The sequence below is a fragment of the Typopeltis vanoorti genome, chromosome 1 (genome assembly GCF_054136105.1).
Source record: "Typopeltis vanoorti isolate ZY-2024b chromosome 1, IOZ_Tvanoo_1.0, whole genome shotgun sequence".
Lineage (NCBI taxonomy): Eukaryota > Metazoa > Arthropoda > Arachnida > Uropygi > Thelyphonidae > Typopeltis > Typopeltis vanoorti.
This window is the reverse complement of record NC_143549.1, coordinates 118,117,474-118,133,334: the sequence shown is the minus strand read 5'-3', so window position 1 is coordinate 118,133,334 and position 15,861 is coordinate 118,117,474. Positions and strand designations below refer to the sequence as shown.

General features: G+C 34.8%; 1 protein-coding gene across 1 annotated transcript in view; it reads left to right on the top strand.

Moving 5' to 3' along the window:
• The window catches only part of LOC150110347 (uncharacterized), a 227,789-nt gene that overhangs the window by 168,911 nt on the left and 43,017 nt on the right, over nucleotides 1–15,861 (top strand). Inside the window, exons 20-21 of the mRNA XM_090396216.1 lie at nucleotides 2,270–2,374; nucleotides 12,850–12,957. Of these exons, the coding sequence (XP_090252342.1) occupies nucleotides 2,270–2,374; nucleotides 12,850–12,957 (213 nt within the window). The remainder of the gene's footprint in view (nucleotides 1–2,269; nucleotides 2,375–12,849; nucleotides 12,958–15,861) is intronic.

Sequence of the window (15,861 nt, the reverse complement as noted above, 5' to 3'; positions counted from 1 at the left end):
GGACCTGTTGGAGGCATTTGACCAATATTTAATTCTTCCTTAGATTTACTACAAGATCCCAATTTTGACTACCATCATATCCACCACAGAAATGAAAAATAAAATAAGACAAGAGAAATGTATGGGTCAAACAATAACATAAGAAGATGTAGAGTATATTGCAAAATGGAAGCCAGTTCCTGTAGTAAATTTGGACCTGTTGGAGGCATTTGACCAATATTTAATTCTTCCTTAGATTTACTACAAGATTCCAATTTTGACTACCATCATATCCGCCAGTAAGTTTAACTTTTACGCTTCCATTTTTTTTAAATAAGGTCCTTCACATCACTTTATGTGGTTTATAATGTGGATTATAATGTACATACTCAACTCAGTTTCTACAAAATCTTCACAGCATGGGAAACACAGAGTTCCACATAATGTATACAGAACTTTACTTATTAAATCTATCTGATAGTACAAGAAGGGAATCTCTTTGGATAATGCTGGTGCTAGGAAAACCTTAATTTCAACTCTGGCACTTATCGGACTTAATGATGGACTCTGGTAAATAGCATTTATTGCTTGTAGCCAAACATTCTCAAACGAGTACATCATATTTTTGACTCCATACCACCGTTTTTCAGCGGTTTGTTTCTAATCACAAAGTTCGTATGCACAAATCGAACCAACTCATTGTTTGTGATAGAGCCTCCGTAGTTTAGTCGATATAGGCTAAGCCCTTTCGTCGGAAAGAGCTGGGTTTCAATTCTTGTCCATCATGTTAGGAACCGCTATGTGGTCTCTTTCGACGAAAGGTTAATTAGCCGGTCTCATATACGGAGGTAAGGGTTTTTTTGTTTTTTTTCACCCGGAAACTTGGGTTTTTCGTTCCTCAGAACAGGCAAACCGACCCGTGAACACACACACGGAACTATATTCATAAAATGCATATTTAATCTCTCACTAGGAGGGCTAAACGAGTTCTATGGGACAGTTGAGGAACGTGGGGAACCCCATACGAATAAATAAAATAAAATGGTTTGTAATGGAAATGTAGACTATCGACTTCAGTAATTAATAAACGTACAAAACCCTCTTCACCTATGGATGCCGTGAACTCTTTTGTAATAATCTCGAGAAAACAGTCGTGATGCATATTTTTGTTTTCTGCATCCCTTTGTCCCTCGATCGATCACCATCGATCAATGTAATTATTAAGCCTTTCTCTGATCACATTTACAATAACTGCCAATATCATTTATATTCGATCTTTAAATGACATTAGCCTATTGATCTAAAATGCTAGAATTTTGCTCCAGTTAAGAAAATCTGACTGAACTCTGATATTATAAATTCCAGTCATCCTTACGCAGAAGTCAATTAACTCTAAGCCATTCCCCCATTTCCATTAGTTTACACAAATACTGTCTGTATGAATTCATTCTTTCTGTTCATAACTCGCAGTTTGATCTGTGAGTGATTTAGTACTATTTAAGATAAATGGGTTTTTTAAAATATTTTTTAAATATAGTTTATGATGTGTCTCGAAATTCTATAATTAATCGTCAGTTATAATTTCCAGGTAGAGAATGTGCAGTATTTTGTAAGTTTCATACATCTAAATTGGAAATATTTTTCTGATATGCATTGCTTCTTGAGAACCTGCGCTTATAATCCTTATAAGGACTGGCTTATAAGGATAATAAGCGCAAGTTCTCAAGAAGCAATGCATATCAGAAAAATATTTCCAATTTAGATGTATGAAACTTGCGCTATTTCAGAAGTAAACTGAAAAGCTTTCGTTCCTTTAGTTTCTAGTTGACGTAGGCCGCAGTTGCTTGCAAATCAATCCATAATTCTGAAAATTTATCATTACATTTTAAAAAAGAAAAATATGCTGTCATATTGTTGATTTAATTTCGTTGTATATAAAATACATAGCTACATATATAAAATAAAAAGGAAATTTTTCATTTTAATTTCGAAAAGTAAACTTTTCATGAGAGCTAAAAATTAACTTGACTTCTTTATCCTGATAATTATTCTATACTTTACTAGATTTTCTTCCTTTTTTTGTTCAAAAGTTCAATATCAACATCTTATTCTAACATCTTAATGGTGTTTCCCTGAATATTTTCTTATCTTAATGCATATCATCCTTCAAAAAGAATTTTTCTTGCGTTAATCCAATGCTGAGCACAGTTTTGAAATAATTTAAGCAAACATAGAGAATGCTTCATTAAAATGGATAGCTAATAGACTTTTGTTCCATTTCATTTTTCAGAAGTGACACAGGAGCTGTTTTGTAACAGTGATACTGAAGAAGTGGGAAATGAGACGTGTGTGTGCAAGCCAAATTACACCACATTAGATACTGGACTTTGTAAAAGTGAGTAGAGAGATGCTCATTTGAATTTATATTCATGAAAATGCAAATAGTTGTTTAAGAAGTGAGGCCAATTTTTTATCCTTTTTATTTAACATTATCTGCTATCAGTAATAATGAGCATAATTCATCTCGATCAAAATTTCCATCTAGGGAAAATCAAATACTTAACAATTACAGACAAAAGAGTTTTTACTTTTTAAATTCTCTTAATACTCGTACTACCAGAAGTTTTTTTTTTTTCAGTATCTAAAATTATGTTACTTGGAAAAAAATATTAGTTAATCCCAAATCATAATATAAATATAAATTATTACATATGCTTAACATATTCCCAAAACACAATATAATAAATCTGTAATAAAAATTATACAAATATAATTTACATAAAAATTAATTTTAAAATTTCACTAGCGATAAACATCTTCATACTCACACAAGAAAATTTAGCTTACTAAGATAATAACGTTTACGGTTTTTCAAGTAAAACAAAGAAAAATATCCTGCTAATCCTTTTTAGAAGTAACAGTTTTGAACATTCTAATACACTTATACAGTCATTTCCAAGATATAAGTCTTTCCACTCGAATAAAAATGTAACTTTTTTTTCGAAAGTAATCTCTTTTTCTTCATATCATAAAATTTAATCTCTTTCAGAAAAGTATCACTGCGGAAATCACTCCGAATAAACGATGTTGACTTAACATCCTTCTAAACAATCATTTTCATACTAATGAAAGAGTTTATTTTTATATTTGCCGTTTTCTAAAGCAATCTAGTTTTCCCGTTTATCTCCAATATACTGTAATGCATAATATCTTAAATTTATCCATTGCAATTTAGAAGAACCAATAATCTTTAATCTTGAAACAAATGTTACACTGCATCTTGAACTATTGGCCAGAAATACTAAAAATCCATATTTTTAAAATAATTCACTTTTTCCAAAACAATCTTGCCTGAAGGTACGGTGTGGGCATTGAAACTAATCCAATGTTTATTTTGATGTAAAAAAAGTATGTTATTAGATATATCCTCCTAACTTTGAGAAGGATTAAATTAGTTATAACTACTGCAGGCTTATGACTGAATATGTTCTTTAATATTTTGTTGTGAACATTATGCAATTTGCCAAGGATATTTTTACATGCTTCCAACTACAAATTTCATACCAGATTCTTAATAAATCATTGCAGATATACTGAGTTACCTTGGCATTAGAAAATCTTTGCCCCTCCCCCGATTTACATATTCGACGCGATAACGAAGTACCATGTGATATCAATGCCACGTGCGGCATGTTCGTAATCAGTAAACATTTGCCAGTAATAGGGAAACGTGGCGACGTAAGCTAATTTGAACGCTGGCAGATAGTTCGGGCTCGGAGGACAGGTGTCAAATATTACAGAATGTATTTCGGAAACAACAGCACTTGTTGGTGGTTCCCGTGCTACTGCATGAAGGGTGTACCAAGACTGGATTAACCATGAACACATATCCAGCAAAAGAGTTCACATTGGTCCGCCACGCATAGTTGATCCTAGAAGTGAGTGTCGGGTGTCACGACTGGTATCTCAGCAACGACGTGCAACAGTCACACAGATCCACCATTACACAGCGAAGTTCCACTCATTTCCACATGCACCATGCGCCATACTTTTGCCTGGAATTCCACAGCCGGAAAACAATAAAGATACACATGATGAATGCCAGGAATCGCAAACAACGCTTCACATGAGCCAAGGAACCTCAACGGATGGAAGAAGGTCATCTGCAGTGATGAGACCTGTTTCCTGCTGCACAATGCTAATGGCTGGGTTTATTTGGCATAAACAGCATGAAGCAGTTGGGTTCAACAGGCCTGTGGAGGTGGTATTAGGGTTAAAAGATTTTCCTGGCACGTCCTAGGTCCTTTGATTAACAAACAATGAATGGTGAATTCTACGGGGACCTGTTAGCCGACTATCTCTGTCCCTGTCTGCAGGTCTACCCCAACCATAGTGCCATCTTTAGACTGGACAACTAACTCACCTTGTCATCTGGCTCGTGCACCTACTGAATTGTTGGTGGAATTCGATAACGAATTCGCTACCTTGCCTTGGTCCTCATCCTCATGACTGTAACCCAATTGGACATATGTGGGATATGCTAGAACGGGGTGTGAGAACTGCTACTCCACACCTCCATAGAATGAATGTGAACTGCCGGAGTTGCTGAAGAGGAAATGGGTCAAATTTAGCATGAAAGATGTTTAACCCCTTGTGGAATCTGTTCCTAAGCATCTGCGAGCTGTGATCGCACACACACACACACACACACACAGAGAGAGAGAGAGAGAGAGAGAGAGAGAGGTGGACCAAAGTCTAACGCAAAGTTACTCAGTGTATAAAGTCTATAGAAACGTATGAAATATTATGCATTTAATGTGATGCATCCTGTACAGTGCATATCTTAGTTTGTTGAATCCTGATTGGATATCGAGTTTTCATTTCTGACTATGATTCTGACGAGTATACCCAGATACTATTGAGTGTCGACCCTCTGAATAGCATCGGAACTGCGGTCAATTTTAGCGCTACGAAGTGGAATTGTTTAATTGGCAAGCTTCCTTCTTTGTCCTTCAGTTTAAATAGGATACATTTAGTTTTCTGAATGTTCGTTTTGATTTTGGTTTGACTGAACCATCTCTGCAGACTAAATACACCAGTTTTCATGTTATGTTTTCATCATCATCATCGTCAAGTCCTTCCGTGCCTACTGGCACATAAGGCTGCAATGCTGGTTTTCCATCTGCCCCTCTCCCTCGCAGCTGCTCTTGCTTCTGCCCAACTCGCCCACCTTACTTCCTTCATTTCGGATTCAATTGTCCTTCTCCAAGTTAATTTTATATACGTTATCCTCATCAGACCAGGCTAGATAACCGTCTTCTGGAGCCTCGCAAGTCACGTTTGTTTCCAGGAGCATTTGTTCATCCACATTTGCTGTGTCCGTAATCAGATGCTTTTTACAGGGAAGGGGTGATTAGCCCTTCTCCCAACCCCCGAAGGGGACCCAGCTATACTCCCGGGAACTGGGTCTCCATTTATCTCCTCTTACGATACGCAGGAGTGCGGTTGGGGTATTCTACAACCCTCCCCAACACGGGGACATGTCATGCTTTACGGTTGTAATATTGCTGGAAGAGAAAACTACAGGGTGTCCACATTGAATCTCCCTAGTTTCAACGTGTAACTACTACTTAAATGTATGGACTATGGTGTCGAAATGATCAATATTTTGTAAACAAAATTCTGAATAAAGTTTGTAGAATCTCTGGAACGGTTGAACAACCCAAAAATTGCATATTTTGGCATTTCAATTTTTACTGTTCTTTGAAACTAGAGATATCCAATGTGGACACCACTCTATATCGCCAAGTGATGAGCATAGCTAATTTGGTTCTCTTTCAGATCTAATGAACAAGGGTAGTTCACTGCAATTAAGTTGAATTAGAAGTATGCAATAAAGTATTTTTAGCAAGTCTATGCTTACCTTCGAAGGAGAAAAAACTGTATCGTTTTAAAACTTTCCATTTCCTTTTTGACTTCTCAATAAAATCATGTTTTGTAATCATGAGATCTGTATTTTAATATAAATGTAGTATTTATTGTTCTTATTGTGAAGATGCAGGTAATCGCAAGTACTCATATGCAAGTTACAATGAATACGGTTTTTATATGTATCCACACGAAAATTAAAAGAAAACCCAATTTGTTATATGCTCTGCAGCTTTCATTACAATGTTTACATATATTATATACATGTCCTAATGTTTACATGTAGTGTATATAAGTTAGAATCAATTTCATATATAAAGGTTTCAGGTTCTTCATTAGTAGCTAACTATTACTAATATTACTCAGATCTTCATCGGTACTAATTCTGTGTAGTTTGGCTGTGCTGTTGCTTCACAAAAATATTTTACCGTCTTTAATCCATGTAATTTGGAACCGATTCCTACCTTGAATTGTATTTATATCATGAAACCATTGTTCCGTAGCCTTAGATATATGTTCGTTTCGATCTATTTTTATATCATTAAGTTTTCTATTAATGTCCGAAGCTCTGACTTCAGTTCTTGTATTCCTTAGTTTTTATTTTTATTTTATTTTTATTTTTTTTTATTCATTACACGTCTCTAGTCACCGTATCTTCTTCTATGCTTGACTATAGAAAGATAAAAGTGTATGCTACTGTGGAACTTGAAAAGTAGTTTCCTGTACCTGAAACACCATTAATGTTCACTGAAAAACAATTAAGCAGAAAGCTGGCGAATTAGATTGTGATGTCAATGAAGGATTCTTCACGAACAGTCCCAAGTCTTACACTTACAGAAGGTGGGTGAATAGGATAGTAACTAAAGGGTTGAATCACATAAAATTCTCGAACTGCCACAGAAATTAATCTGGAAAGGATGATGACAAAAGCAATGAGTGATACATAAGAATATTTAGTAACACAAGCTTCTAATTCAGAATTCGGGCTTGTGTCCAAACAAAGACCCAAATCGTACTGTCAACCTGAAGCGATCTGTACAGCAAAACGGATTGTATCCGCTTCTGCAACATTGCCTCAAGAGGCATGTGCACTATTTCCTACTGGAATACGTCCTTATACAATTCCAGTTGCATCATGCCAATGACAATGGCTTTCACTTGAGACTACAATGTTCTCCCCAAAGACAATTTTCTTTCATCAACTGAACACTCACTCAATGTCGTAACGATAAATATATTTATACCCCATTTCTTTCCCTCATAGCGGCCCTTTCTCTTCTTTTAACACAAGCTTCTAATGTTCATACATTTGAAGATAAGCTACCACTGACCCTTAAAATCTGGAAATTTATTTCGGAGAAAATTTTTTTCATGTTATTTCAGCCAAAATGTTTCACTTTTAAGCCAAATGTCGCTCAATTAAGACTATTTCATCCCGGTAATCATGAGGCAAGAATAGAATTAAATATTGTTATGGAATAGTTACGGCCCTAACAAGACGAAAACATTCAGTTGTATATTTAGGTTCACTCTTCACCAACCCTTCACATAGATGCATAAACCGAGAAAGAATATAACTAAAATTAAATGTAAGGATGAACATTGTTCAAAAACTTTCCTCATCGAAGCATAGCACAGCTTCTGAAACCTGAGGACTGCAGTTCCTTTCTTATGCCTTGCATCTAGAGCAAGGTTTGTTTGCATGGTGTGAGCAAATTCACCTATCAAGTTTGGAGGTGATAATAATCAATGACAGGTGCCCACCTATCAAAAACATCAAAAACGAACAAAGATGACTGATCATTTATGACTTTCTGGAATTCTTGACCGCTAATATGAGAACCGTTCTCACAATGAAATAATGTCAACAATACTTGAATGACCACAGATTTACAATTCGTAAACAAAATCCAACCACCAGCGATTTTATCTCAGCATTGGCTACTGCTCTCTCTAATATGCAAAGTAGATTGATTTCTAAATTTCAATATTCATATCTTTTTCATGGATATTATAACATGTTTCTGTTATTTCAAAGTATGATTTGTGCACTACAGTTGCTGACATATGTTTTGTTTCAAAATGTTGATGAAATAAATAAATTTAATTCGAATATTTCTTCCTATTTCACCAGAGATATAAAAGTGAAATAGGAAGAATATATATATATATATATATATATATATATATATTCATTTTTAATATTAACTGACTTAAAACCCGAGAATTATAACAAAATGAGATTCATTTGAAAGAGCAGCATGTTGTCGAGATTGACTTCATCAGGCGTTAAGAACATAGAAAGATATTAAAAGACAATGAAAATAACATTGAGACACTCTAAAGCTATGCAATTATAAAGTCATAATATTCGACTGTGAATTACAGTTATTAGAAACTTGAGCTATAGTCCGAGTTAAAGTTCTATTGTTGTACACTTGTGCGTGTGTGGAACCACACACGCACAAGTGTACAACACCAGTATCTGATAGTAGAGCTGAAAGAGTCAGCCAAATTATAGTTGAGATTATTGTTCATATGAAGCGGGTCTAAGGTGATTTCTCTTGACTCCACAATGCGGCATTCCACCTCATCATGGCAAATGTGTAGGTTTGAAGTTGATGTCCAATTTATCTCATGTTGGCGGCTTTCATTGTTCGTGTTTATTGAAAACAGGACATGGCCCGACAGAGCAGTTGCTCTGGTTCTCTTATAAGCAATGTCTCTCTTGTGCTCCTCGAGATGCAGTAGGATAGATTTCTCTGTTTGCCCATAGTAAGGCTTTCCGCACTCACATGTGACCTTGTATACACCTGGGAATTGTAGAAGGTTTTGAGATTGTTTATAGTTGTTGAATCGTGATCTTATTTTGGGCAGAGTCGAGAAGCGCGTTTGTATGTTAAACTTCTTTAGGATTCAACTCAGCTTTTTGGATAGTGTGCTGATATATGGCAAGACGATATGACCTTTGGTGTCGTCGTTTGTCTCTACGTTGCTATGTTGACAGTGGGAGAATTGGTTGTTAATACTTTTTAAAGAGTAGCCATTGTTTTTAAAGGTTCATTTAAGATGTTGTAGTTATTTTTTTAGTTCTTCTTCATCCGACAGTACAGATCTTGCACGATTCGCAAGAGTTGATATAATACCCAACTTTTGCGCTGGATGGTGATGTGAGGACACATGCAGATATTCGTCCGTGTGTGTTGGCTTTCTAAATATAGAGACTTTTATTGATTCAGGCGTCTTGTTGAGTTTAACATCTAGGAAACAAATGGAATTATTTACTTCAATCTCCATTGTCAATTTTATATCCTGATGGAGGGTGTTTAAATGGTTGAGAAACCTGTGAAGGTTCTCAATACCATGCTCCCATATGAGGAAAATATCATCCACATATCTAAGCCAAATTCTTGGTTTTAAACTAAAAGAGTAGATTGCCTTTTGTTCAAAATCCTCGAAAAAAATGTTGGCTAATACAGGAGAGAGAGGGCTTCCCATGGCTAATCCTTTGACCTGTTTATATAATTTACCTTCGAATTCAAAAGAGCCAGAGTTTACACAGTGAGATAGCAGAGAGAACATTTTATTTGAAATCTTGCTCTTTAATTAAAATATGGAGAACGTCCTGTGTCGGAATGTTGGTAAAGAGTGCTACCACGTCAAAGCTCACCATGATGTCAGAAGATTTTAGTTTTAAGTCCTTTATTTTAGAGACAAAATCTGTTGAGTTTTTAATATAGGAAGAAGATTTTCCCGCATAAGCTTTTAACGATGACGCCAGATATTTGGATAACCTGTATGTAGGTGAGTCAATGCTGTCTATTATAGGTCTCAGTGGATAGTTTTCTTTGTGTACCTTAGGGAGACCATATAACCATGCAATGAGTGGGTGTAAAGAACGGATGGAAAGCCGTGTATTTCGTGTGATTTCTGTGGTCTTTTGTAGGAGATTATTGGTTCTATTGTGTATTTCTCTTGTTCGATCTATCTCTCTCAATTTCCGAATAACTATCTGACTCTAACAATGTTAAGATTTTTTCTCGGTAGTCTGTTTTATCTAGAACTACAGTTGCATTCCCCTTATCAGCTTTTAAGATGACGTTGTCCTTGTTAATCCGTAGATTTTTAATTGCAAGTCTCTCACCAGGGGATATATTATCAGAAGGAGGTTTTGCGTTGTTGATTGCAAGAATTGCTTCTATGCGAAGTAAACTCGCGTCTGCGGTAGGAAGTAGCGGAGCTGCTCTCTCCATCTTAGTTAACAGTAGTTCTTTAGGAATGCATTTTGGTGCCAACACAAAATTTAGACCTTTTTCGAGAATTTTCTCTTCATTGGGACTTAGCACGTATGATGATTTGTTAATCACCAAATTTTTAAGTCTGCTATGACAATTATTTAGAGTAGATCTTTTGTTTTGACTTGAGTAAGTTGAACTTTCTGATTAGCTTGTGTTTGTTTAAGTTTTGATATCGTAATGCACGGTGTGTACTTGAATCTTTAATGTAATTCCAAGAATCCAGGTCTAAGCAGGCTGCTAATTGGTTTTCTAATGATGTTTTTTCTGTGAAAAGCAAAGACAGATTGCGTTTTGTATCGCAAATCCTCTCCGTTAAAAGATCTAGTTTAGCTTTAGTGTAAATTCGGTGCGCTCTTTCTGTAGTAATGATTTCTTTAAATTGTAGGAACTTTGGAATAATTGAGGAAAACTTACATCTCTTCAAGAAGATAAGTCTGTTGATATTAATCCCAATGCTCTTGAGTGTCTTCTGATATGCTTTTGTAAGTGCACAGTTACCCTCGTCAGAAGGGAAATGATGACTACTACTATTAACTCGGGGTTGGGATATATCGTCATATCGATATAAAGGTCATATCGTCTTGTCATATATCAGCACACTAGCCAAAAAGCTGAGTAGAATCCTAAAGAAGTTTAACATACAAACGTGCTTCTCGACTCTGCCAAAAATAAGATCACGTTTCAACAACTATAAACAATCTCAAAACCTTCTACAATTCCCAGGTGTATACAAGGTCACATGTGAGTGCGGAAAGCCTTACTATGGGCAAATGGAGAAATCTCTCCTACTGCGTCTCGAGGAGCACAAGAGAGACATTGCTTATAAGAGAACCAGAGCAACTGCACTGTCGGGCCATGTCCTGTTTTCAATAAACACGAACAACGAAAGCCGCCAACATGAGATAAATTGGACATCAACTTCAAACCTACACATTTGCCATGATGAGGTGGAACGCCGCATTGTGGAGTCAAGAGAAATCACCTTAGACCCGCTTCATATGAACAATAATCTCAGTTATAATTTGGCTGACTCTTTCAGCTCTACTATCAGATACTGGTGATCGCGTGGTTCCACACACGCACAAGTGTACAACAATAGAACTTTAACTCGGACTATAGCTCAAGTTCCTAATAACTGTCATTCACAGTCGAATATTATGACTTTATAATTGTATAGCTTTAGAGTGTCTCAATGTTATTTTCAGTATCTTTTAATATCTTTCTATGTTCTTAACGCCTGAAGTCAATGAAACGAAAATGAACTCGACGAAACATGTTGCGTTTTCAAATAAATCTCATTTTGTTATAATTCTCAGGTTTTAAGTCAGTTAATATTAAAAATGAACATATCCCAACCCCGAGGTAATAGTAGTAGTCATCATATATATATATATATATATATATATATATATATATTTTTTTTTTTTTAAATACGTATATTATATATGTATATGAATATATTCCAAAATTTCAATTTATCTCTATAATCAGAACAATATGAAGTACGACGATATATAGTGTTCCTAAAGATTGCAGACATGCGAGCATATTTAAATTGGCTTACATCTGTAATCTTTCTTGAGATATAGGGTATTACCAAATAAGTTAGATGAACAAGGAACTTAGTAAATCATTGACGTTCCATATCATCACGACTAAAGCAATAATTACATTTTTTAATGAATTTGTATATACAGATATTCATTTATTAATTCTATTTGAAATTTAATAGTGAATTCATTGCGCAAGCTTCTGCGATTGAAACTGTCACATAATCATACTTTTAACTACACCTTAATTGTTTCATTGGCTTTTTTTCTGATGATACGTTTGCAATAAGCGATGCAAGAGTAGGGATATTTGTATAAACCCTCGTATGTGTAAAATTTGGTGGGTTGTAACCTGACAAAACTATTATTCATGGAGATATTTTATTTCACTTACTTTCGTAATTTTTATGATAAATAAATAACCAAAAACGTTTCATATTCGGATGACGGAAAGAATATTTCCAATTTCTAGAGGGTTGAAAAGCCTGGTATTCACTGATTTTTATTTGTAAATAAATGAATCTCTTAATTACAATTAAAAGCGAAATGTCTTAATATTAATGTATGTATGATACTATACCCCTAATTCCATCAAAAAATGTAATACTCTAATGCTGTTTCTATATTCCTCTCTTCTCGAGTATCTTTTTAAAATCTGTAACATCTAGTTAATTAATTACCTAAGGAATTGCATATTAAAATGCACAAATCAAACTCCCCCTTTGTTTTCCTCAGTTAAACAGACTGCTATTAAAAAATACAGCAACAATTCCAATGGATATCTGAAAATCAAACATAGCGCGAATACAGACGCAAACATACATATAACACATACTCCAGATACACACAATGCATGCAAATACATCCATGCATAACACAAATATAAAACAAAAAAAGCATTGTATATGCATCTTTCTTCTCTTCAAAATTAAGTATCAAACACTAATCTCTGAAATGCATAAAAAGTTTAATTTGTATTAAATTATATATATATATATATATATATATATATATATATATATATATATATATATATATATATATATATATATATATATATATATATATCATTTGCTATTGCTTTACACTTTCAGAAATACAGCCAGAGTGTGAAACAATAACCTGTAAAGATAATGAAGAATGCAAAAATGGAAACTGTACTTGTTCATTTGGCTATGTGCAAACAGGAGATACATGCGAAGGTAAGTCTCGTGTGTCTAAATTATGAAGATAATAACTATCAAATATGACGTAACTGTATTATCGAAATGCATTACAATATATTTTACATAACCTTTAAATTATTTTTTCGTAAAAGAGACTGATTTAAAACACAAAACCTGATCAAATAGAAATCATAAAATTTATTCACTCTATTTCTCAGTTTATATAAAATTCTTTTCTGTAAATTCCAACTTTAAAAAGAAATTGGTACCTTCTACATCAAGCAAATAATATCCTTTACAAACAAATATGTTAATATTCTATATCTGTCTTCCTATATGATTATTTTCCATAGCTCTAATTCACCATTCGATGAATCTCTCTCTCTCTCTCTCTCTCTCTCTCTCTCTCTCTCTCTCTCTCTCTCTCTCTCTCTCTCTCTCTCTCTCTCTCTCTCGCTCACGCTCTCTCAACAGAATATTCTATTTGTTTGCTTCATTTTTCTAGTGGAATATACATTGTTCCAAATATGTAAATATCAAAAATATAAAGGGAAGCAATGCCACAATGTCGACACTCAAATTATATCTTACATAATGTAACATAATTGAGCATTCAGTTCAAAGCAGTATTACATGAAACAGCTCTGTAAAATGAAGCTTAAAAGACCTTATTGCAGAAGTTCTCAAATATGAAGTAACGTCATAACTAAAATACAGTTTTATTAATGCTGACCATAATAACAAACTTATATTATAGCCTACCAGTTTCGCCAGCAGACTGTCCGGCTTTATTAAGGCGTTTATGGAAAGACGTAAAAACTAGTAAATGAAAATTGAAAGGAACATAAAAAACGTTATGTTGTAAACCAACTAGTAGCTAAGGTTACACGTTCGCGTGACAGAGAGGACTTATTGTTCTTATTCATTATCACGCATGCGTGTTTGTTGTAAACGTGTAATGTGATTACTGGCTAGCTGTAGTTGAGCTTGATTAAGAGAGAGGTTAAGGTTTTTCCACGAACTGTTTAGAATTACACCCTGATTTCTGTTGAGATTTCCATCGGTTATTTATTAGTTATTTATTATATATCAGTAGAGGAGGATACTCAGACTGAATTCTCACTAATAGCCAACACATTATCACAAAATGGATATCCTCAAAACATCATAAAAAAAATCTATACAGTGACAACCCCAGACAAGAAGAATCATACTCCCTGCACATTTCTACTGAGTTATCCCTTTCATCAAGTCAATTTCTTATCAAATAGCAAGAATACTAAGATTCTACAACATCAGAGTGGGTTTCAAACCAACCAACAGCATCAGACAAGTTTTAGGATCCCCAAAAGACAAGGTACCTTTCTACAAATATCTAGGAGTATATTGCATTCCCTGACCCTGTGGTCTTGCCTACATCGGACAAACTTCACGGAGTTTAGAAATCAGACAAAAAAGAACACGTTGGTGGTGAAAACCACAACAGAAGTATCTCTTCCGGCTTACTACATCATTTCTGTAAGTCTAACCACACGATAGAGTGGCGAAACAGCTCCATTCCATATCTCGATGACGACTACAGACATCATTTATTCAAGGAAGCCACAATAGTGTCAATAACCGACGGAAACCTCAATAGAAATGAGGGTGTAATTCTAAACAGTTCGTGGAAAAACATTATCCTCTCTTAATCAAAATGAACTACAGCTAGCCAGTAATCACATTATTACACGTTTACAACAAACACGCATGCGTGATAATGAATAAGAACAATAAGACCTCTGTGTCACGATAACGTGTAACCTTAGCTACTAGTTGGTTTACCACGTTTTTTATGTTCCTTTCAATTTTCATTTACTAGTTTTTATGTCTTTCCATAAACGCCTTAATTAAAGCCAGACAATCTGCTGGCGAAACTGGTTGGCTATAATATAAGTATGTTTTTATGGTCAGCATTAATAAAATTATATTTTAATTATAAACGACCAAATATGTTTAGTTTTACGTCATAACTATTGATTTCGACAGGCGGTAACTGTTAATTGCATAGTAGCTTTATATAATTAAATACAGTCATCCCTTGACTTATGTTGGGGTTCCGTTCCATCCGGCAGGACGTAAGGCGATACGTTAAAAGAGTCAGGGACTTAACAGTAATACGTATACTGTCAATTTAATTTTTAAACCTTATAAAACTGTACTATGCGTTACTGGCACTATAGAACAGGAGAATAATGACCCAAATCTTTCTCCACAATCACATCTTCATTACCTTCCTATGTGAAGGACCATGCTGCGGCTCTTCTGGTTAATCTCTGTTTTTTGTGATGAAAATATCCAATGTGCTTTGCTTATTCCTCTTCTTCCTTTCATCATAAATTTGTCTATATCAAGCAAACGCATCATGTACTTTCCTTTCTACTAATAAGTAGTTCAACACCGGGGTCCATGTCTTCAACCATTTTCAGAAAATCGCTGACTTCAGAGAAGATTTCTGCAAGACACTTCACTGTGAATTATTTAACTATCTGTTCTTGTTTCGCTTTTTCCTCTTCCTTTTCTCGTTCTTCCTCTTCTGCAAGACGTTGTTCTTCCAGGTCGACTAATTCTTCTTTGGTCAACTCTTCAGGGACACTTTCTATGAGTTGAATTATATCGTCGTCATTCACTTCGAGATTCAGATTTGTTTTCTGGGCACACGATTTCTTCACTCAAATTACAAAGGTCTTCACTTTTTTCAATACTTCCAAAATCGTGCACAAACATTTTTAATATCTTTTGCCATAGCCCCTCATACATTGAGAGATCACTTCTTTCCAAACTAGAGCAATATTTTTAATAGCATGAAAAATATTGAATGCTTTCCATAATTGCATGAGAGTCTGGTCGTTTCCTTCAGTAGCAAAAAGGGCTTGTGAAAACGTTCTCCGTAGATAATAA